Source organism: Polypterus senegalus, chromosome 15 (genome assembly GCF_016835505.1).
Source record: "Polypterus senegalus isolate Bchr_013 chromosome 15, ASM1683550v1, whole genome shotgun sequence".
Taxonomy (NCBI): domain Eukaryota; kingdom Metazoa; phylum Chordata; class Cladistia; order Polypteriformes; family Polypteridae; genus Polypterus; species Polypterus senegalus.
In genome coordinates this window covers 19,022,552-19,047,819 of record NC_053168.1, presented here as the reverse complement: position 1 = coordinate 19,047,819, position 25,268 = coordinate 19,022,552, and the positions used below count along the sequence as shown (strand labels likewise).

General features: G+C 41.8%; 1 protein-coding gene across 1 annotated transcript in view; it reads left to right on the top strand.

The window, feature by feature from the left end:
* LOC120516062 (sodium-dependent neutral amino acid transporter B(0)AT1-like) overlaps nt 1-25,268 on the top strand; it is a 64,615-nt gene that overhangs the window by 14,607 nt on the left and 24,740 nt on the right. Inside the window, exons 2-6 of the mRNA XM_039737509.1 lie at nt 14,971-15,111; nt 18,090-18,227; nt 21,836-22,017; nt 24,748-24,858; nt 24,936-25,048. Of these exons, the coding sequence (XP_039593443.1) occupies nt 14,971-15,111; nt 18,090-18,227; nt 21,836-22,017; nt 24,748-24,858; nt 24,936-25,048 (685 nt within the window). The remainder of the gene's footprint in view (nt 1-14,970; nt 15,112-18,089; nt 18,228-21,835; nt 22,018-24,747; nt 24,859-24,935; nt 25,049-25,268) is intronic.

Genomic DNA, 25,268 nt, shown 5'->3' with positions numbered 1-25,268 from the left:
TGTAGCATATAGATGATGGCATCCTTAAAATATTAAAATTAAAATATTTATATTTTAAAGTAAATATGAATCAAATAATAAGAAAAAAAGCAATATTAAACAATAACGTGTACGTGAAAGCCGTCCCCAGTTCCCCAACAGGAATAATTATTTACATACATGAAACTGAACGAAGCACCAGACGCTACTCAGTGAGCGATTAACACTAACAGTGAAGTCCAACACAGTCCAGATGGTGTGTGGAATGAAAATCCCCGTGAACAGCCCTCTGAATGACAGGTAAGGTTTTGTCCTACCAGGCTCCGTTTGTAGCGTGAAGATTTGGTGTGACCGGGTGTGCTCCCCAGACAAAGACGTATGCAAAAAAAGATGAAATTACACGGACAAGCAGGCCCGGGACAGCACATACATCAAGAGGAAACTGTAATCCATGGTGGTTTAGTCATAATACAAGCGTGTGTGTGTGATGCGCACAAACAAATTCAGACAGTAAATCGCAACCCTCACTGCGTGCGCCTTTTTGGTTCCTATTTAAAGAGCCCGCCTAAACATCCTTCATCCCATCAAGCCCTGCACCCTCTGAATCTACCAGGGCGGTGTAACAGTGCTGTAAAACTGCTGGGAGTTGTAGTCAATTTTAAGTAGCGCCGCCACAGGGTTGCACTTTACAGCCCCATTGCGTGTTTTATATTTTCCGTTCTGCGTAAGCACATTTCTGTTCATCCGCCCCTCAAGGTCAGACAAGGTAAATGATCAACTTTGTAATCCAGCAGTTTATTGGAGCTGGCAAGGCAAGCGTCTTTGTCAAATGTGTTTATGTGGCAATAATACTGTATCTGTTATCACAATTTGTTATATACAGATTTTGTTAAAAGATAAATTGAAAAGCCTTTTAAATGTTATTGCTCCCATCTTAGTGATTATAAATGCATATAACCATCTATTCAAAGTCTAAACAGAAGATATTGTTAAGTACACCTAATTTATTGCATATTGATGTAATATTGTGGACAACATGGTGGTGCAATGGTTTGTGCTTTTTACTGGATCCAGTATTTCACATTTGTATACCATGCTTGACTATAATCCGTGCTGAGTTGGCATCTTCTCCTCAGTTCTGTGTCGGTTTTCCTCCCACATCCCTCGAAAGACATGTAATGTGGCAGTGGGTTTGTACAGGAGCAGGTCCAGCGATGGACTGGTACCCTCTACATCAGGAGTCCTCAATCACGGTCCTGGAGAGCCGCAGTGGCTGCAGGTTTTTGCTCCAACCCAGTTGCTTAATAAAAAGCACTCATTGCTAAAGTAACACTTCTGCTTCACTTTAGTGATTTTGAGCCCTTATTGCTTAATTTTGTCTTAAACAGCTATTTTAATTGCTCCTTATTATCAATAACATGCAAATGACAAGAGAGAGCAGCATTTCTCCATTTAGCTTATTTACATTTACACCTGTGTGTATTTATCTGCACTATTGGGTTTAATTAAATACTTGGAAGAAAAATGAAGAGAAAAAAGTGAAGGACTGAGAATTACTCGTCCATTTTTGCCTTCAAATCATTTGCATGATAGAAAGGGAAAGAAAATCTAGGATATGAGAATGACCTGACATAGCAGAGTTAATTTAATTTCATAGCTTGTTGGTGCTTTATTGGCAAGAATTGCTTTCTAATTAAGCAACCAGGTCAGAACAAAAACCTGCAGCCACTGCGGCTCTCCAGGACTGGGATTGAGGACCCCTGGTCTACATGGCTGTGTCGTACCTGGTGCATCTGAGATAGGCTCCTGCTTAAGGTGCAAAATATGTGGGGTACCTCCTAATTAACACTTTGGGCCAGTGCTTGAAGAGGACCGAGAGTACTGAACATCGTCAAGCACTGCTTTGGACACTGAAAGCCTGAAAATCCAAATTCTGGGAAACAGATAAATAAAAACACGTTGTGGTGTCGTAAATCATTCAGTGCCCATTACTGGCTTTAGGAGAAAGTTCTGTGGATGCCGTCAGAGGCTCTACAGGAAAGCCTCTATCCGTCAGGGTTTCACAGGGTGGGTGGGACTCGACACTTTAATGGCAGCAGCCTCTTCAGCAGGGATGTTTGTGCATCCTTTGACAAGCATTGAGATAGGGCAAGAGGGCAGAGACCTTCAGAGTTACACCATAAATAGGAGCCCCACGTGGCGTTTACTGTGTGCCTCGGTCTCAGTGATGATGAAGAGTGTGGTGGTGTACAGCAAAAAGTGGAGATGGAGATTGCCAAGACTAGCAGTGTTCATGTGGCAGAAGAACATGACTTTACCCTGCAAAAATGGCAAACATCCGCCTACTATGCTCTTCACTAACTAGAGCTGCTGTGCTGGTCTGTGGTGGGGTGGCGAGTGGGCTTATGGCATGCAGTTACCTAAATCCATCTGCTTGAGGATCTAGCCATCTTAGCATTACGCACATAGTGTCTGAAGTGCCTCATGAAGGTGGCTGCTCTGTGTGATGCTGGTCACAGGTACAAGGTGGCATGGCTTTTGTTTGTCAATTGTGTATTTGTGGCGTCATGTGATTCGACTACTGAAGATAAGCATATCCATTCTCTACAACTAATATGTTGTCTATTTCATTGTACCAGTCTAAAATTTCAGTTTTCAACCAACAATGGAGCACTAGCGGGACCCCCGGATTACAATGAGGGTAAACTGGCATGCTGCTTTGGCACTGTGCCATTCAGGAAACAAGCATTTAACACACAAGTGCAGCAGATGCATTGTTATTATGACAAACACAATTGATATGTGCATTGTATTTGTCTTTTAAGAAACTGACATTATGATATATGACTACTGACTACTAAATCCATTTATTCCATTACTGAGGCTTCAAAATAGATTTACAGACCATCACTTCATCAACAGAGAAAGTGCACTCATATAGGGACAGATCTGAGTTGTGGGGTGAGACATAGATAGATAGGTAGATAGATAGATAGATAGATAGATAGATAGATAGATAGATAGATAGATAGATAGATAGATAGATAGATAGATAGATAGATAGATAGATAGATAGATAGATAGATAGATAGATAGAAAGGCACTATATGATAGATAGATAGATAGATAGATAGATAGATAGATAGATAGATAGATAGATAGTAAGGCACTATATGATAGATAGATAGATATATAGGAAAGGTACTATATAATAGATAGATAGATAGTGACGGCTGGGGAGGCGACTCGGCCGGGACACCCAGGAGGACCGGAGGAGGGCTTGCGCCTTCCCTAGATGATGTGGGGGCGACCGCCCTGGTTGCTTTGGGGACCACGGATAGGGAGCTTGGAAGCTCAACCCTGTAGGGGCCCGTGGTCGCCGCCAGGGGGCGTCCCACTGCCTTTGGAGCCCTGGACCTCAGCACTTCCACCACACCCGGAAGTGCTGGGGGGAAGAAGATTGGGGACAACCAGAGTGCTTCCAGGTGCACAGCCGGCACTTCCGCCACACAGGGGAGTGTCCACTGAGGAGTGTCGGAAAGCACCTGGAGCCCATCCGTACTTGCATAAAGGCGTTGTGAGAAGGCCTGGACTTGAGGGGTGATTGGTGCTGCGGCACTGGGTTTTGTGCACTTTATTGTATAGAGAATTTAAATAAATGTGTGTTTGGTGATCAACATCATGTCTACCTGTCTGTTTTCGGGCTGTACACCACAACATATACTGTAGATAGATAGATAGATAGATAGATAGATAGATAGATAGATAGATAGATAGATAGATAGATAGATAGATAGATAGATAGATAGATAGATAGATAGATAGATAGATAGATAGATAGATAGATAGATAGATAGATAGATAGATAGATAGGAAATTTATTTGACCACGTTGGGAAAACTGACTTTTTACAGAGGCCCAATAAATAAATATTATACTATGAAGAGCATCAAACCCTCTCTTGAATACACAACAGAATGGCTAAAATGTGAAAAAACGTAAATAGAAAGAAACTCCTGACTTATTTTATATGTTATACTTGCTGTGCTATCTATTTATCTAAGACAGGTTGAAATCTAAGTAATCAGCACAGACCTCAGTGTTAATGTTTGCAGTGCACCACCTTTTAGACTGTATTTTGTAATGTATGCAGTAATACGTTTCATTGCATCACAAACATCCTCCTTAATAAAAGAATTCGCGTCTCTGTGTTCATCTGGTTGCTATGTCTCTGTCATACCAACATATGTCACAACACATACATTTGTAGTAATAAAATGACAAATGCAATGCATATGTCTCTGTTATATGACATTTGGTGTGGGAGTCATAAAAGCAGTGTTAATGTTTCTGATGAACCACCTTTGTTGAAATAAAACATCCAATGCATTTTATTACTACAAATCTTTGTGATGTGCCATCTTAACATAGCAATGGATGGACACACAATTAAGCTTGTGTTGTGATCTGGGAGAGTCCCAAAAGCACGGGTACCAAATACATTTTCTAAACTTGCCCATTTAAGGGGGGAGACAATTATCAAAAACCCTGACTATACAAGAGACAAGACAAGAGAATTCAATTCAAGAGAATTCTTGTTTGCTCTCAAAGGAGCCTGTGCAGCACAAAGCTCTGAAGAACATAAAGAACTGCCTATAAAGCTAGTAAAAAGAGAGTAAATAAAAGTCCCAAAACAGAATGTAAAAATCATGGTCAAAAAACAGAGCAGAGATTCAAAATAACAACAAAACCCAGTTCCAATATGAAATCAAGAGGTAAGGTCAAAAACAGAACAAGGTTTCAAAATCCAGAAATTCACAAAGCAGTAACAAAAACAGAGGAACACAAGAACGCAATCCACTCCACTATGGGAGGCCCGCCTTAAATAGGGTGGATGGCCGTCCCTGGTGGTGATTGGCAGGTGGCCCTGCCCCTCGTGGAGCCACCTACAAAACACAAGGGCCCTAACCTAGGCCACACCCCTTTCCTAACACACACATAGAAAAATAAAATTGTTACAGACAGAAACATTAATAGAATTAAATGATACAATATTAAACACAAAAGACAAGAAACTCAACTTTGAACACCAGCCAGGGGGGAAATGCTGGCTGAGCCACAACTGCTTGCTAGTAAGTGCATTTAACACAGTCATGTAAAGAAGGAGATGCCTCATGTTATGATTTTCCTTTTGATTCTTAACAGTTTCTAAGTTCTGTCCATATGTAAGGTGAGTCTGTACTTGTTCCAGACTTGACTGCTTTTTTTACTTTTATTATCGTTACTTGTGTTAGAGATTACCATAGACTTCTTATCGTGTATACAGCCTTAGCTCTATCTAGTGCTGTGATTACAATGCCTATAAAAAGTATTCACTCCCTTGGAAGTTTTCGTATGTTATTGTTATACAACACTGAATCACAGTGGATTTAATTTGGATTGTTTGGCAGTGATCAACAGAAAAGAACTTTAATGTCAAAGTGAAAACACATCTCTGCAAAGTTGTCTAAATTAAGTACAAATATACAACACAAAAGACTCAGTCACATTAAGTATTCGCCCCTTTATTATGACACCCTTACATAATCTTCTTCTATAATACGCTACCATGGCTCTTCGTTTGTCTGTCCAGGATTTTAAGTCACCTGTAGCTCACAAAGCGCTTTACCTATTGACTTGAAATTTGGTGCACATATACTACATGACGTCTACTGTCCGCTTTCGGGCTGATGATTTTTATTACTCTTTTTACTTTTATTTTATTGTAGAATCAACTCTCGGCAGCGCGCAGCAGGGTGGCCGTGTGGCACATGTGTACAGGCGCCGTTCTCATTCCCTACCACCTTCACTGTCACTTCCACTACCTCTTCATATCTTAAATCATTCTTGAGGCAGATTCAAGACATAAGTGTCAGCTTAAGTGAAAAATTAAAGAAAACGTACTAAGTACTTGCAACACAAATACTGACTTAATCAGTTTTAATGCGAAAAAATGCCGATGAAAGACGAGAAGCAGCAGGCCGCTAGGGTGGAGAAAAGAAGAGCTGCTCAGGAAGCAGCAAGCGCATCATTCTCTGAGCAAACGTGCTAAACGTACAGAGAAAGAAAGAGGATGAATGCTCAAGTCAAGTGTGTTCACTGCACGTTCTCGTGCAGTATGCCGTTACTGGTCACAAATAAAATGAATAACAATACATTTCATTTATCTAGAGCCTTTGCCATGCTCACTCGGGGCAGCCATTAAGTTTTAAGAGTTACAGAATTAGTTCAATGGACGTCACGTGTCCGTCGCGGTTTTAGCTGATTTTAGTCTAAATACATCTGGATGTGGAAGGGTCAACTGGTGGAGGGTCAGTATGGTGGACTGACCTACACAATGAAGACAAAAGAACAATCCAAGCAACTCTGTCAGGGAATGGAGACAAGAAAATATCTAAGCCACTGATTATCCAGTTAAATCGGACGTTAAGTCACTGTGAAGCAGAACTCATAAAGCGTGGAGTTGTTTGCTCACACCTGGGAAAGGTGAGCAGGGATTAGACTATCAGGAGACATGGCAGCTTTATCTTCACCATGATGTGTTGTCACAATAGCTGCTCTCAGCATGACAGGGAGCGCAGGGTCAGACCTTGACCTTTTTGAGCAACAGCAGCTACTCCTGGCCCACTGCTATCCAAGCCTGACTCCCCCAATCTCAGGACAATGTGGTCAACCTACCTCAAGGTCTATGTGGGGAATATCTGAACAATGAACCTGAGATCCCTGACCACCAGAATGTAAGATGACTGAGCCACATGCTCTTGAGAAGTGTACTCTTGTAGTGAGGCATGGCCAAGCTCTCTGCAGTCCGAGGCGGCATCATCAGTGACAAGCAAAGGTCCTCATGATGCTGCTTGCAACACATGCGCCACTTGAGCAAACACGTTTTATGGCAGCAAATTGTGACACTTCAGATAAACGCTGCAGATAAGGCATTCAGCACATGGGCAGCTGTTTCAGCCTTGACCTCAGTGGTTGATTCCTCCTGTTGGGAAATTCAGCCACAAAATAGAACTGAATGGGGACAGGCATTGAAAGAAAAACAGTACGCCAGATCTACATTTTACAGGTCTCAACTCCCCAAATAGGCCTCACCCCATGTAGCCTACACCAAAACTCAAAAGGCAGCCTTCCAGTCTGCATAAGCTGAAAATGGGAGTAAGGCGGTATGAATACATTATTTTATATTTTATTGCCTGTACTTGGGGTGTTTTAGTCCTTTAAAACTACAATTCCCAAAGCCTGCAAAAATTTTCGTTCCCCCTGAAAAGCCTCCTTACCCCCAGTCAAACGTGAGGAAACTCATACGGCCTTATTCAGTGCAGCAACTGCCCGCTGATAAGCGCCCATGTTTTACAAATGTGTCAGTTAGCACAGCGTTTCTCAGCCTTTAAGTATTTGCGACCCGAGTTTTCATAACAGTTTTAATCGCACCCCCCCTAACATTTTTTTCAAATTGCATATGCATATTCTATTATACCTACTTAACTTTTATCGACATTTATCTAACTCTATATCTATTGTTCTAGTATCAGAATGTAGTTTAAGTTAATTTGTTTTGGTTTCAACAGAAGTTTTTTTTTCATATTTTTGATTCTTGTTTTCTTTTTTTCACATCTTAGGTGCCCCCTTTTTTGTTACTTCGCGCCCCCATAGGGTCTGCCCCACAGGTTGAGAACCACTGAATTAGCAGCTCTGAACCTGCGCTGAGCCACCCCTCATTCAGCCAGCCATTTGCCCCTCCTGACACTTAGACTCTCGGTTTAGCACCACCAGCCTGAGTCCTCGGACTTACAGCTCAAGTCTCCTTAGGAGTTTTTTTATGGCAAAGAGTTGTAAGGAGTTAAAATAATAATAAATTTTATTTATATAGCACCTTTCCCATGCTCAAGGCCCTTCACAGAGTTTAAGAAAGAACGGCAGGGTATACGGTATATAGCATTGCACTAACCAGATAAATAAATAAAGAAGAGTAAGATAGTAAATTCAAAGACATAAAAGCCTAACAGACAACATACTGTAATTGGTGGTCCGGCACACACACACACACACACATACAGGTTACATGAGCATCTTGACAGAGAGGTAAACTGAGAGAAGGGTAATAAAGTCAGGTAGAGCTAAGAGCCTTCCTGAACAGATGAGTTTTGAGTTGTTTTTTAAATACCGTTATCTACCGTATATACTTACGGTTAAGTTCTTCCCGCAGATAAGTCGGGACTTGATTTTGCCGTATAATTTCTGGTATTTCATAATGTCCGTTGTATAAGTCGAATGCGGAAAACTCATGCTATTGGTCCAAGAGATTACAATATGCTAACGCCCGCCTTAGAGAGTAACCACGGGGCACACGGCCTTTGGTTTTCTATGTGAGTGCGGCAATGTGCGTATCAGCGTGTGCTCCTAACCTCTCTCTCTCGCTCTCTCTATGGCGCCTACGTGACCACACGGTAATACCCAAACTATTCTGAAGTGAATTTGCACTGTTTAGTGTTTTTCGTATCTCACACCCTCATCCACCTTTATCGTAAGAGCATCCCTTATTTATGATGGAGCGTACGATCAGAAGAAAATATGAAGCTGGTTTTAAATTAAATGTCGTTGAAGCAGCAAAAGAAATTGGGAACTGCGCTGCTGCAACAAAACTTGATGTGTCTGAGAAACTGATGAGAAATTGAAGGAGGCAAGAAGATGTAAAAAAATATATATTTTTAAATTAAGTGTTGCATTTTTGAGTGGGCATTTAAGTCGGGGTCTGATTTTATGATTGATTTTTCGGGTTTCAAGACCCGACTTATACATAAGTACAGTGGTGTGAAAAACTATTTGCCCCCTTCCTGATTTCTTATTCTTTTGCATGTTTGTCACACAAAATGTTTCTGATCATCAAACACATTTAACCATTAGTCAAATATAACACAAGTAAACACAAAATGCAGTTTTTAAATGATGAGTTTTATTATTTAGGGAGAAAAAATCCAAACCTACATGGCCCTGTGTGAAAATGTAATTGCCCCTGAACCTAATAACTGGTTGGGCCACCCTTAGCAGCAATAACTGCAATCAAGCGTTTGCGATAACTTGCAATGAGTCTTTTACAGCGCTCTGGAGGAATTTTGGCCCACTCATCTTTGCAGAATTGTTGTAATTCAGCTTTATTTGAGGGTTTTCTAGCATGAACCGCCTTTTTAAGGTCATGCCATAGCATCTCAATTGGATTCAGGTCAGGACTTTGACTAGGCCACTCCAAAGTCTTCATTTTGTTTTCTTCAGCCATTCAGAGGTGGATTTGCTGGTGTGTTTTGGGTCATTGTCCTGTTGCAGCACCCAAGATCGCTTCAGCTTGAGTTGACAACAGATGGCGGACATTCTCCTTCAGGATTTTTGGTAGACAGTAGAATTCATGGTTCCATCTATCACAGCAAGCCTTCCAGGTCCTGAAGCAGCAAAACAACCCCAGACCATCACACTACCACCACCATATTTTACTGTTGGTATGATGTTCTTTTTCTGAAATGCTGTGTTCCTTTTACGCCAGATGTAACGGGACATTTGCCTTCCAAAAGTTCAACTTTTGTCTCATCAGTCCACAAGGTATTTTCCCAAAAGTCTTGGCAATCATTGAGATGTTTCTTAGCAAAATTGAGACGAGCCCTAATGTTCTTTTGCTTAACAGTGGTTTGCGTCTTGGAAATCTGCCATGCAGGCCGTTTTGCCCAGTCTCTTTCTTATGGTGGAGTCGTGAACACTGACCTTAATTGAGGCAAGTGAGGCCTGCAGTTCTTTAGATGTTGTCCTGGGGTCTTTTGTGACCTCTCGGATGAGTCGTCTCTGCGCTCTTGGGGTAATTTTGGTCGGCCGGCACTCCTGGGAAGGTTCACCACTGTTCCATGTTTTTGCCATTTGTGGATAATGGCTCTCACTGTGGTTCGCTGGAGTCCCAAAGCTTTAGAAATGGCTTTATAACCTTTACCAGACTGATAGATCTCAATTACTTCTGTTCTCATTTGTTCCTGAATTTCTTTGGATCTTGGCATGATGTCTAGCTTTTGAGGTGCTTTTGGTCTACTTCTCTGTGTCAGGCAGCTCCTATTTAAGTGATTTCTTGATTGAAACAGGTGTGGCAGTAATCAGGCCTGGGGGTGGCTACGGAAATTGAACTCAGGTGTGATACACCACAGTTAGGTTATTTTTAACAAGGGGCAATTACTTTTCACACAGGGCCATGTAGGTTTGGATTTTTTCTCCTAAATAATAAAACCATCATTTAAAAACTGCATTTTGTGTTTACTTGTGTTATATTTGACTAATGGTTAAATGTGTTTGAAGATCAGAAACATTTTGTGTGACAAACATGCAAAAGAATAAGAAATCAGGAAGGGGGCAAATAGTTTTTCACACCACTTTATATACAGTAAGTAACGATATATCGTTATTTGAAATGAATACTTGTGTCAGCCTTTCGTGGATACCAAAATCATGATTGGAATCACCTGTTTGAAATTACAACTTTATTTCATTATTTGACCTCATTACTGGCCCTAATTTGCCCCCGTGCCAACTTTTTTTGGAATACGTTGCAGGCCTAAATGTTGTGATGGGATGGGAGAATAACCCATCCAGGATGGGGCTGAACTGACAACCCGCTCAAAGTGAACCATTAATGGATGGAATGGGGGAGGTGGTGTATCAAGAGCAGTTCCTCGCCCAGTATAATAGATGGCAGTGCTCTGCTGGCGTGAACCCAGTAAGGACATCCGCCAGTTATATATAGGTGACAATCCTGTCAGGGTCCTTGGGTGCTGCAGAGAGACTTCCATCTGACTCAGAAGTGCTTCTGATGGGCTGTGACCCGGTACTGGAAGTACTCCCGGCTCTGACATACAGTGAAGGCGAGTCGTCCAGCCTCATTCAGTGAGTCAGAGTCGGGAGGCAGAAGGCAAAGCTCACATGGAGAAGGAAAAGGAGGATTGTTTATTCCAAGACTGTGGAATTGGTCTGGAAAAAGGTATTTTGGGGCAATAAAAACCTTTATTTTACACCCGAGATTGTTTAGTGAGGTGTGACTGGGGTTCTGTGGCTCAGTGGTGCCCCTTATCTTTTACAAAGTATATTAAGAAATGAAATGAAGCTGACCAGATGAAACATGGAATATCTTGGGTTCACACTGTCTGCAATGAAATAAAAGTCAAAGAACATTTAAGAATCACTGCGTTTTTTTTTTTTTTTTTTGTATTTTCCATTCTATCCCAGCCTTTTCTGATTTAGTGTTGTACATCAGCCCACCGACTGACCCCTGAGGGGATATAACAGTACCCAGCACCCCCTTTTCCCAGTGTACATAACAGGAGGTACACTGACAACAGTTTTTCACTTCAGGCACTGGGAAAATGACTTATTACCAGAGGACTTTAGTCCCATTCGAATTTTACTGACAGGCCGATTCACACAGGCCTAGTACAGCCTTTTAGCCTGGGATTGTTTTTGCTTTTTTTACTTTTCACAGAATGTAAAAGTTTCTGTAATTTTTACTGAGATGTGAATGCACAGTCCATGAAAAGTTACTGACATCAATGGTTTGGACCAGACTAAAATTACTGAGGTCCTCTGGTGTAAAACTAATCCTGCCTGAATAGGCTTAGGACTAACTGGAGTTCAACATTTCGTAATCATAACATTTTTGAAAGATGGTCCTGATGGAGCATACAATAAATCTTGAAGCCTCAAGGTAAAATCGTACTAAGACATATAGCATGCAACTGTAGAACTCTGCCAATAAACGACAGCACAGAGAAATACTGAGTCATTATAACCTGCAGAAACCGCAGCCATGGGGCCGTTTACAGTGTAACTGAAATACTAAGGATACATTTGTTTACTGCACGCCCAATGGCTAATATAGACACCAGTCATTTATGGAGTTAATTTCCTCTACGTGACTTTTCTGGTATGAATTTCCTTATTTTCAAGGTTTATAAAAATCATTTAACTTACCTGGTAGGACTTTGAGCAGCAGTTCCAGGAGTGAGCTGGGGTTGCAGAGGTGAGCGTAAGCATCTGACTGCAAGTTCCCTGCTACCCTTGTGACTCTGCTGACTTGTCAATACCTTTTAGTGGGCTCTGTTTTGTGTTCACCAGCAACTGTTGGATGAGTACAAGAGAAAAATACAGAAAATACACAAGTTGAAATAACATCTCTGACGGTAAATTTGAAGTCGTAAATGAATCAGTAATTGAGGTCGCACAGAATCTCTCTTTTAATGCGGGATTTCATAACTTTATCAGGGTTATGACTGATGTCATTTATTAATCTTTGATGAGCCTCACTGCATCGTTTTTGATGATGTATGCATCTCTCCTGAGTTTTGTTACCCATGGAATTCTTTTCTGACATTTATTTTGTTGTATAAGACGTCTTGAAAAAGTTGAACATTTTTTTGTGTTATCCACAATGTCATTTTGTTATCTTCTGGATGCCACCATTATCTGTTGTTTGGATAGGTTGTTTCCTTTGCAACGTTTCCCAGAATTCCCTAGAGAATTGTGACATCATCGCCACCACCTTATAGAGATCACTGCAAACACCTGCATCTTTCATCCTGTGTCTATTTTACCCTTCATTTCCAAAATTCATGAAAAAATAGTGGCTATTCAACTTCATTCTCATTTATCTCAAAATAATCTGTATGAACAGTCTGGTTTTCGTCCTCTCCACAGTACAGAAATGACACTTGTTAAAATTACTAATGACCTCCTCATGGCAGCTGATTCTGGTTTAATTCCTATTCTCATCCTTCTTGATCTGAGTGCAGCCTGTGACACTATTTGTCACACTACTCTTCTCATTAGATTATCTTTGATTGGCATTACCCACACTCCACTAGACTGGTTCAGATCCTACCTCTCAGGCCGCACTCAGTTTGTTCAGCTTAAAACTTTCACATCCCAACCCACCGCTGTTACTTCAGGTGGGCTCTGTCCTGGGGCCCCTCCTTGTCATTATTGACCTCCTTCCCTTTGGTGATATCTTTCATAAATATAACATTAGCTTCCACTGTTATGCTGATGACACCCAACTCTATCTCACTAGCAACCCTACTGCTTCCTTTTCAACCTCCTCGCTTATTGATTGCATAGCAGAAATCAAATCCTGGTTTTCTTCACATTTTCTTAAATTAAATAGTGACAAAACTGAGGTTCTCCTCATTGGTACAAAATCAACATTATCCACAACTGATCATTTTTCATTTGCTATTGATAATTCCTCTGTCTCCCGTTCCCCACAGGTGTCATCCTTGACAGTACTTTATCCTTTCAGTCCCACATCAGTAACATCTCCCGGTCTACATATCTCCACCTGCGTCACATTAATCGTATTCCCCCCCTCTTCCCTCACTCCCCACACCACTGCTATCCTCATTCATAGCCTGGTCACTTCTCGTCTGGATTATTGTAATTCCCTTTTCTTTGGTCTTTCTCACAAATCTCTTTATAAGCTTCAACTGGTCCAGAATTCAGCTGCCAGCATCATTACTAGAACCCCTTCTATTCACCACATCACTCCTGTTTTGCAGTTGCTTCACTGGCTTCCAGTTAAGTTCCACATTCAATTTATAATTCTCCTACTGGGGTTCTTCCAGATGGGTTTAAAGTTGAGAAAGACAAACAAACTGTGATTGCATTCACTACACTCTTGGCACGCAGACTTATTCTGCTAAACTGGAAGAATCCAAACTCTTCTCTTTTAAGTCAGTGGGAAACCAATGTGTTATACTATTTGAAATGGGAAAAAATCAAATACTCAGTTAGAGGATCTGTACAGATTTTTTTTTCAAAACCTGGCAGGATCTAATCAGTAATATTTTAGAATACGCTCTTAAAGTACAGAGGAAGCAATTATCTCCGCATTTCTTTTTCTTCTCCATTGGCTTATCAAACTCATCAATTTAGGTAGGTTTACAAGCCTTAAATTTTACACCGTTTGCCTTGCTCTCTCTCTCAGGGGTGGGGGTCGACTTGTTCTTAATTTTACTTTTTGTAAAAATTGATTGATTTGTATGGAATGATTGCAATAAAATTAATAAAATTTCAAAAAAAAAAAAAAATTCTCCTACTAAGAAGTCTACGTGACCATCATCATCATCAAGCCCTTCCGTGAGAACCCTAAATCCAAAGAGGACTGTTTCATTTATGTTAGGTAGAATGCCCAGAGGGGACTGGGCGGTCTCATGGTCTGGAATCCCTACAGATTTTATTTTTTCTCCAGCCGCCTGGAGTTTTTTGTTTTTCTGTCCCCTGGCCATTGAACCTTACTCTTATTCGATGTTAATGTTGATTTATTTTTTATAATTATGTCTTTCATTTTTCTATTCTTTAATATGTAAAGCACTTTGAGCTACTGTTTGTATGAAAATGTGCTATATAAATAAATGTTGTTGTTGTTGTTGTTGTAACTGTTAAGGCTCTCCACAACCTTGACAATCCATGTCTGTCTGACCTCCTCCATGTTGCCATTCCCTCCCGCACCCTCAGATCCTCTTCCTCCATCCACTTGACTGTCCCCTTCGCCTGTCTTACCACCACATTCAGTTGCTCTGCTCCCCAGCTCTGGAACTCACTACCACCTGAGATTAGAAATATTGAATCATTCTCACTTCTCAAATCTAAACTTAAAACTCATTTGTTTAAGACAGCTTTCTCTCCTTGACTACAATTGCTCTGTCTAATTTTAAATTTTGTATTTTAGTTTTGTTTATAATGTGTTCTTCATCTATCGTTTGGTGTCCTTGAGTGTTTAGAAAGGCGCCTACGAATAAATAAAATGTATTATTATTATTATTACTATTATTAAACTTACTGTCTCTTTGAGCCAGTTAGTGCTTCTAAATGAGAGTTTTTACATTCCAAATTCCAAATGTCACCTTAACATTTTCCACATGTTCTTCTTTTTAGGGGCCTTCATGATCCCTTTTCTGATTCTTCTGGTCTTCGAAGGCATTCCCCTGTTGCACTTGGAGTTTGCGATTGGCCAGCGTTTGAGGAAAGGCAGCGTGGGAGTTTGGAATGCTATACACCCCTACCTGGGAGGCGTTGGTAAGCGGGCGACCCAAAGAGGGCACCTTTATTTGTTTATCAATTGAAAAAATGTGAAAATGTGCATCTTTACTAGCTAAATGAAAATGGGAGGAACACAACTGCTTTTTGTGCAGTTCAAAAGTTGTGCCAAGTATAAAAAATTCTTATATATCTCTTAGAAAAAGCACATTAATTGAATAAAATGTTGAAGCTGCAACTTTTACTTCTTTCACTGCCAAGTCTTCCTTCACTGACACACGTACTGTACAGCCACGGTCCATCTTACCTCATCCCCTTATTCGAGTCTTTCTTATGTTTGCTGTCTAAAATGATCCTACACCTACTACTTGAGCTCATTTATCTGAAAGTGTGTCTTTTGTTTCTTAGAGTTGATGAAGCTGTCCAGAATAGTTAACCATCATATTCCTCCAAAATCATGTTGAAGAACAGCACATTATGGAATGACTAGGTGGTCAGTTAGCCGTAGTTAGTTAGACAGAAGTTGACTTGTCTCTTCCATAGATACTAATAGGAGAGTGCTAGGAGGAGAATGGCCCACATGAAGCAAGATCATCAGTGGAGTCCCTTAGGGGTCTGACCCAGGACCATTACTTCTTCTGACTTACATTAATGGCACTGATTCTGGTATAGTTAGTAAACTTGTCCAACTCGCAGATGACACTAAAACTGAAGGGATGGCAGACACCGATGGAGGCAGCAAAAAGAATTCAAGCTTCAAAACTGGGTGAACATCTGGAAAATGCAATTTAATGTAGAAAAGTGCAAAGTGCTATACGTGGGCAAAAGGAACACCAATTATAAATACAATTGTCCTACAGGAAGCAACCTATGAAAGGATTAAGAGGTTTATGTTGATACAACATTCTCATCGACTAAGCAATATGCAGAAGCAATTGAAAAGGCAAATAAAATGACAGGTTATGTCATTACTGGTGGCACGGTGGCACAGTGGTAGCGCTGTTGCCTTGCAGTAAGGAAACCTGGGTTTGCTTCCTGGGTTCTCCCCGTGTCTGCATGGGGTTCCTCCCACACTCCAAAGACATGCAGGTTAGGTGCATTGGTAATCCTAAATTGTCCCTAGTGTGTGCTTGGTGTGTGGGTATGTATGTGTGTGTGCCCTGCGGTGGGTTGGCACCCTGCTCTGGGTTTGGTTCCTGCCAAGTGCCCTGTGTTGGCTGGGATTGGCTCCAGCAGACCCCCATGACCCTGTGTTTGGGTTCAGCGGGTTGGAAAATGGATGGATGGATGGATATGTCATTAACATTGTCGAATTTAAGACAAGGGACGTTACGCTCAAGCTATATAATGCACTAGTAAGACCACTTCTGGAGTTTTGTGTGCAGTTCTGATCACCACGGTACTGGAAAGACATGGCAGCACTTGAAGGTGTGCAGAGGAGAGCAACCAAGTGCATCATGGGACTTAAGGACATGTCTGACTGTGACAGACTCAGATAATTAAACCTGTTAGCTTGGCTGATGAGAGTCCTTAAAAGTAAATAAAAGAATGGAGAACACACTCAGGTGTGAAGAATGGTGGTCCATTAAGAGGTAAGGTCAGTAAAGTCCTTTATGGAAAGCTAGGCAAGCACTACAACAAACAGAAGGGAAAAGGAAGCCAACCTTCACTAGCCTCACAAATGCCTTAAACTTGCCCACTCCAGCACGGGCCTATTGTCCATTTGGAATTTACACGTTTACCTAATTTGGCAATTTGAGTGTGTGTGAGTGTATAAATGTGCCCTACGATGGCATCCAGGGATGATCTCTGCCTGGCACTTGATGACGCTCAGACAGGCTCCAGACCTCTATACTATTGTGCTGCAGAATTAAACGTTGGTCCAGCACGGCCACAGTGGCTGCAAGTTTTTGGTCCAAGCCAATTTCTTAATGAGAAGTCATTGCTATTGAAGCACTTATTGCGCAGCTAACATTTTCATTTTTATGTTTCATTGTAGTTCTCTCGTTTGTTATGATTCCACACCCTTAGTTGCTTATTTTCATCTTACCAGTTGCCTTCACAGTTTTTAATTACTCCTTATTAACAATAAGATGCAAATGACAAAGAAACCAGCAGTTCTCCACCTAGATTGTCTCCGTTTACATCTACTGTGAACAATCTGGTATAACCATCCATCCATCCATTTTCTAACCCGCTGAATCCGAATACAGGGTCACGGGGGTCTGCTGGAGCCAATCCAAGCCAACACAGGGCACAAGGCAGGAACCAATCCTGGGCAGGGTGCCAAACCACCGCAGGACACACACAAACACACCCACACACCAAGCACACACTAGGGCCAATTCAGAGTCGCCAATCCACCTAACCTGCATGTCTTTGGATTGTGGGAGGAAACCGGAGCGCCCGGAGGAAACCCACGCAGACACGGGGAGAACATGCAGACTCCACGCAGGGAGGACCTGAGAAGAGAACCCAGGTCTCCTAACTGCGAGGCAGCAGCGCTACCACTGCGCCACCGTGCCGCCCCTGGTATAACCAAATATTTGGAATTAAATTGAAGAGAACAAAGTGAAGCACTGAGAACTGCTCATTCACTTCAGGCTACAAATCATTTGGGTGATATCTAAGAATGACTGGACGTGGCAGAATAAAAACACTAACAAGCCATACAATTAAATAAGATCTGTTATTGGCATGGATTGGTTTTTAATTAAGCAATCGGGTCTAAACAAACATCTACAGCTACTACGGCCCTACAGGACCGATTTTGCAGACCCCTGTTTTGTATTGCTACGGTGGGCTGGCACCCTGCCCGGGGTTTGTTTCCTGCCTTGCGCCCTGTGTTGGCCGGGATTGGCTCCAGTAGACCCCCGTGACCCTGTGGTTAGCATATAGCGGGTTGGATACTGGATGGATGTTTTGTATTGGATTGTGGCAGTAAACTGGGTGGATGAGTGAATGAAAAGAGTGATGGCATCTGTGCTGTCAGTAATTCCCTTCCTTATTTTTCTCAGGTATTGCATCCATGATGGTCTCCTTCCTGGTGGGGTTGTATTATAACACCATTATTGCGTGGGTGATGTGGTATTTCTTCAATTCCTTCCAGGAGCCTCTTCCATGGAGCCAATGTCCACTCAATGAGAACAAAACAGGTAATCGTAAACTAGAACACTGGTAGTACTGCCCACATTAGAGTGCCATTGTTTTTTAATTTTTATGGGCAACATTCCTCTCACTTTCTATACAGTATTTAAAAAGGGTTTCACCGCTCTGACTCCATTCTTGAGAAAAAACTGAAGAAATTTGAAATGAATTAATTATCCTGTGACAGATTGGTCACCTATCCAGTGTGGCGGGCAGCTGGAATCCATACTCAGGCAGGACACCCAGAGTGTGGAAGGACTGGGGGAGAGGGTATTGTCAGGAGAGTTTCTACCCTGGGCTGACTGAGGGCAGCCCCCTTGGTTTCCAGCAGGGCTATGGGGGTCATGATCACGGGAGCTCCACTCTGTTGGAACCTGTGGCCACTGCCAGGGGGCGCACAAACCTTTCCAGGGACTTATTTGGCCACACTTCCACCACACCCGCAAGTGTGAACGGAAGAAGCTCGCTGGGCACCTGGAGTCCTTCCGGGTGCCCTATAAAAAGGGGCCAGTACCCACCTATTTAGAGTCGGGAGGAAGAGAACAAAGCCTGAGGAGGAATGGAGGCAGATGGACTGGCGACAAGGAAGGGACCGAATTGCGTGTTGGCGTTTTGCCCTGTGCATTGTGCTGTGGGGAGCAATTGTGAAAGGCTCCCCATTTGTAAATAAACTGCGCTGTGTGTGGCAAATTGGCATCCTGCCTGTCTGTGTCCAGGGTCGGCTCCACACCAGGTTTGGGTCCTTAAACCCAGAGCTGACAGGATGGGGTACAAATCTCTGGATCATGTATGAACAAAGGGTGAATGTGTGTGCGAGTCTTGAATGATCATACGGTTGTGGGTCTAGAATGAATAAATAGGAACTGTGATGCCTGATGGGAATTTAGAAAATAAAGATCTATAGGGTGGTCCAGATCTAATTATGCAATTTTCATTATGCTATAACTTATTAACTTTATTACATAGAGAATTCACAAAAAGTTCTTTTTGTTGCTGATAGATGGCAGCATCTGCCCTGAATTCCAAAATGGCAGGGAGACGGCTGTCAGTCAAATAGCGGGTGCAATGTGTTCGCCTTTTCATAATTAGATCTGGACCACCCTGTATGGTTGTATGCTAGAATGAATAAATAGGAACTGTGATGCCTGATGGGAATTTAGAAAATAAAGATCAGGAAGTGAAGGTCATTGTTTGGGGACTTTTCAGACAGTAAAACCAAGAAATGAGTAAGAGGCCAGTACCAAAATGAACGTCATAGTGTAGAGTACTAAACAGAACAAAACACCATAGTCTTTAAGTCAGGAATGAGCTCCCATAACCTAGTCGAATGTTTCTTCTCTGATTATCTAAAATTACCTAAGTGTTTGTTATTGTCAGTCCAAAGATCTTGATATGTGGCAATGGGCGTCAATATTTTAAAAAGCAGCAATGCAATGACATCATGTGACACACCCATGTGACTGCTACTAGAAACAATACCGTGGACGCCCCTGCCTAAACACTGCAAATAGTGTCACCTATAAAAACGAAATGGAGAAAAAAATTCAAAACAGTAATAAGTACATTTAGAAATGTTCCGAAGTTATCAAATAATAATCAAAACCTGTCTCTAAATTTGTGAACGCATTCCATTCTGTACAGGTATGAGGTGGACATTGTGCCTGTGTGCCTCCTGAAAGACTGCGTAGAGCAGTGGTTCTCAAACTGTGGGGTGGGCACCCTAGGGGGACGCGAAGATTTGAACAAAAGAAAACAAAAATCGAAAATATGAAAAATACATCTATTGAAACCAAAACAAATGAACTTGAACTACATTCTGATACTAGAAAAATAAATATAGAGTTAGATAAATGTCGATAAAAGTTAAGTAGGTATAATAAAATATGCATCTATGATATATCAGTAATTAAAAAAGAACAAATTGCTATTAGTGGGCTCCTTTCAAGAAAACGTTAGGGGGGCGCGATTAAAACTGTTATGAAAACTCGGGTCGTAAATACGTCAAGATTGAGAAATGCTGGCGTAGAGACATGTGTGTGAACGTGTCCTAATCAAGAAGATGTAATAAGATTTTGGCTCAGAGTAATGAGGGCAGACAGGATTAAGAATGACTTCATTAGAGGGACAGCACAGTTTGGTGACCAAGTGAGAAAGACTAGACTGAGATGGTTTAGGCATATGCAGAGGAGAGATGAGGGGTACATTGGGAAAAGAATTCTGAAGATGGAACCACCAGCCACAAGGAAAAGAGTAAGGCCAAAGAGGAGGATGTGGTGAGGAAGGACATGAAGGCAGTCGGTGTGGCAGAAAATGATTTAAAAAGACAGGGATAGATGGAGATGGATGATCGGCTGTGGAGACCCCTATATGGGAGCAGTTGAAAGAAGAAGAAGAAGAAGAGTGATTACGTGAGTGTGTCCTGAAATGGTGTCACAAACAGGGGTAAAGGGGGTGCAACACCTCTAAAAAGTCCCATGCAACAGGCCAGGACCTTCTCTAGCCTGCCAAAGTTGGGCCTCACCTCAGACAGCCAGTCTCAACAACCACAGGCTGGCTTCAGTCTGCAAAGGGCTAAAGAAGATCCTGGCTTTCAAACTTCCAAAAAATTTTATATATAGTCACAAAATAATTGTTTCTTTGTATCAGTATACTGCTGCTGGATTATGTGAATTTCCCCTTGGGATTAATAAAGTATCTATCTATCTATCTATCTAAAATAGGCAATAATACTCTGTAGGGAGAGGAACCCTTATCACCTCTGGCTAAATCATATAGGTCCCAACAAGAATTTTTCATAAATTGAGAATTTAATAGATAAAAGAAAAAAGAAGCACAAAATTAGAAAAGCAAAGCAGAAAGGATTTACCTTTTTTCCCAACATGTGATCCAAAATCAATTTAACTAAGAACAGAAACAATTCAAAAAACAGAACAATCAAAGGAAAAGCAATACTCACAGAAAACTGCTTGTGACCCTTTCCTGGACGTAATTCTTTTCCAGGGAGATACGTTACATCACTCTTCCTCAGAGGAAGTCACTTGGATGAGTGATGTAACATATCTCAGAACTACGTCCAGATGAACTGAATCAACTGGATTATTGAGCACGACCAAGACTGCCTGTGACCCCCTCTCTGTAACCCAGGAGTGACATGACTGATGTCCCGACTACTTTGGGATTCCACCCACAAAAACACAAGGTGGAAAATTTAAAGACACAGTAAACTAATATTGAAAAATGAATAGACATAACAATATTAACATGAAAAGTACTTAAATAACAACAATGAAAAGGAATAAACCCACTACAGGAAATAAACCCTGGGATTAACACAACAAATGGACAAGTGAGGGTGAGCTACGTGTGTAAGTGAGAGAGAGAGCATGGCTTCCGTTAGCAATGGACTATGGACTACCATCCTGCCCAGGGCAAGTAGTCGATACTGTCAGGACAGGCAGAGATGTCAGCAAATGGATAAATGATAATAATGAGTAGACCTAGTTTGGATAATCGTGCAGCTGTCCTAATTCAACAGCACATATAACATTAAATCATCAGCATCTACGTTTACATGGTCACTAAGAGTAATGGGGCATGTCCTGTTCATTCTTGGCAGGTTATATTAAAGAATGTGCCGACTCGTCCCCTGTGGATTATTACTGGTACCGGGAAACACTGAACATCTCTACCAAGATCGATGACAGCGGCAGCGTCCATTGGTGGCTCCTACTCTGCCTGGCATGTGCATGGGCTGTGCTTTATGTCTGCTGCATAAGAGGCATTGAAACAACGGGAAAGGTAGCAACTGGTGCACTAAAGCATATCATGTATTTGTAAATGGGTTTAGGTATTGCAAGTTACTGTTTTCATATTTCATCTAAACGAGATTCTTAAGCAGGTCTATACATTCATTTTGAAGCCACATTAATGGAGTAAATGGGTCTAGTATGAATCAGCAGTCATATATCACAATGGCAGTTTCTAGAAAGACAAACACAATGTAGATATCAATTGTGTTTACCATAATAATAATAATGAATGGCGCAGTGGGTAGCACTGCTGCCTCTCAGTTAGGAGACCTGGGTTCACTTCCTGGGTCCTCCCTGCGTGGAGTTTGCATGTTCTCCCCGCGTCTGCGTGGGTTTCCTCCCACAATCCAAAGACATGCAGGTTAGGTGCATTGGCAATCCGAAATTATCACGTGTGTGTCCTGCCTTGCCTCCTGTGCTGGCTAGGATTGGCTCCAGCAGACCCTCATGACCCTGTGTTAGGATATAGTGGTTTGGACGATCTAAACAAGGTATCCTCTGGTAATTCCACTGTAAACTAGTTAGTGCACAGGTGACTAGTTATGTTGTCACATAATGCCCAGGGGGCATAGCGGGTACAGCTTCAGTCTCCTGAGCTGAATTCCTGATTGATTCTTTTTCTTTGTGTGTGACTAGACAAGGTTTACATTGAAGAGGCATATTCACTGTAAAGGAAAGACTGCACTGGTGAGACCATATCTGGAATCTTGCGTGCCATTCTGGTCACCACAGTACAAAAAACGACATAGCAGCACTTGGAGCTGTCTAGAGGACAGCAACCAAGAGAACTAAACCTCTTCAGTGCTGGGCAGAGAGGGCTACGTGGAGACCTGTGAAGAGGGTTGATAAAACGAATCCAGTAGAATTCTTTCATTTACAGGACACCTAGTGGTGACTAAGGGAAAGCACATTTAAGGCTAACACTAGGAAGCTCTTCGCATTATTGTTACGAATGTAATGTTTGGGAGTGTTATGTTCCATTTTTTTGTTGTCATTCCTTATGTTATTATTATTGTAATTTATTTTCATTTTGTGACGCCATGGCCGTTGCCATTTTGTTTATGATCTTCTGTTATGAAATAACAAGAAGAAGAAAAAGAAAATATTTTAGAATGCATCACCATGAACTCCCACTTCTTTTAATTTGATGCCCAACCTCTCCTGTGGCACCTTATCAAATGCTTTCTGAAAGTCCAGATCAATAATATCATAAGCTCCATTTTGATCGTATCCTTTTGTTGCCTCCTCATAGAATTCCAGCAGTTAGTAAAACACGACCTCCATCTTCTGAGCTCATGCTGACTGTTCCTAATAACTCCTGTCCTTGCCGTGTGTTGCTCAGTCTTATCCTTAATAATTCTGCCCGGGGTTTGTTTCCTGCCTTGCGCCCTGTGTTGGCTGGGATTGGCTCCAGCGGACCCCCGTGACCCTGTAGTTAGGATGTAGTGGGTTGGATAATGGATGGATGGACATACTGAGTATCTATAAAAAGCCAAAATTCCTCATTGGAAAACCAAAAAAAAGATGTCTATCCATCTTTCTGTTTACCGTATATACTCACGTATAAGTCGGGTCTTGAAACCGGAAAATCGATCATAAAATCAGACCCTGACTTATACGCCTGTTCAAAAATGCGACACTTATTTATTATTTTTTTAGCATCTTCTTCAATCCTTCAATCTCGCATCATAATAACAATAATGCATTTTATTTATAGGGCACTTTACATTAGCAGTACCAGTTTCTCAGACACATTGAATTTTGGTGCAGCAGCGCAGTTACCAATTTCTTTCGCCACTTCAACGACATTTAATTTAAAACCAGCTTCATATTTTCTTCTGATCGAACGGTCCATCGAAGATTGAGAGATGTTCGTACAATAAAGGTGTATGAGGGTGTGAGATACAGAAAACACAAAACCGTGCAAACATCACTTCAGTATACTTTGGGTATTACCGTGTGGTCACGTAGGCACAATACATACAAAAAAAAGGCCGTGTGCTCCGTGGTTACGCTCTCAGGTGGGCGTTAGCATATCGTAATCTCTTGGACCAATAGCGTGAGTTTTCGGCATTCGACTTATACAACCGACGTTATAAAATACAGGAAATTATACAGTAAAATCAAGCCCCGACTTATCCGCGGGAGAACTTATCCACAAGTATATACGGTAGATGGGAGACCATCCAGGAAAGCTTTGGTTGCTGCATGAAGAGGGTGTTGGTGAGACCATCAGGGAATACTTATATCGTGATCCCCCAGTGCTGTGACAGTCTTTCAGATGTAAAACCAAGGTCTCGACTTCTCTGGTCATAAATGATCTCTGGGCATTTCTCGAAACGAGTATGTTATCCCCCGATGTCCTGGCTAAATAGTTCATCACGGGCTCCTCCATTCCCTTATTGTCTATCACTCTCACTCCTTCACCACATAATAGCTAATGTGGGATGAGCATTCTGGCGAGTTTTCGGCATTCAAATTATACGACCAACATTATCAAATACCGGAAATTATACGGTAAAATCAAGCCCCGACTTATCCACGGGAGAACTTAAACATGAGTATATACAGTATGTGGAGTGAAATAAGAAGGTCTGATGTTGTCTCAGTATCCACTGAATGCCCTGCTTTGTACCTGATGCTGCTGGGACAGGCTCTGGATTAAGGTGGTCCAGACAATAAACGAGGCTTCAGCCAAACCTGCTCTTCTCTTTTGCAGGCAGTTTACGTCACTTCAACGCTTCCTTATTTGGTGCTGACGATATTCCTCATCAGAGGTTTAACTCTTAAAGGATCAGTCAGTGGTATCATCTACCTTTTCACCCCTGATGTAAGTAGAAGTAAAGTTTGTGATCAGTCTTATTAATGGGCCTGTTTCAAGATCCTGACTCTCCTGTTGTTCCCCAGATTAATGAACTGGCCAACCCTGCAACGTGGCTGGACGCAGGCGCTCAGGTGTTCTACTCATTCTCACTGGCCTTTGGGGGCCTCATCTCCTTTTCAAGCTACAACTCTGTTCAGTGAGTGGAACTACTCGGCGTCTTCTTTAAACAGAATCTAAAAGCTTATGTGAGTCCACAGACCTGTTCGACCCCCGTGTTTACTTTTTTCCTTTCTGTCAAATGACTTGTCAATGGATTGTAATTTAAGGGACACCTTACATTGCAGGGCCCTTCACCTGCAATTGCTCCGTCCTGGGTATGGCGTTAATCTACATCATGTAGGCCATCTCCAACCTGC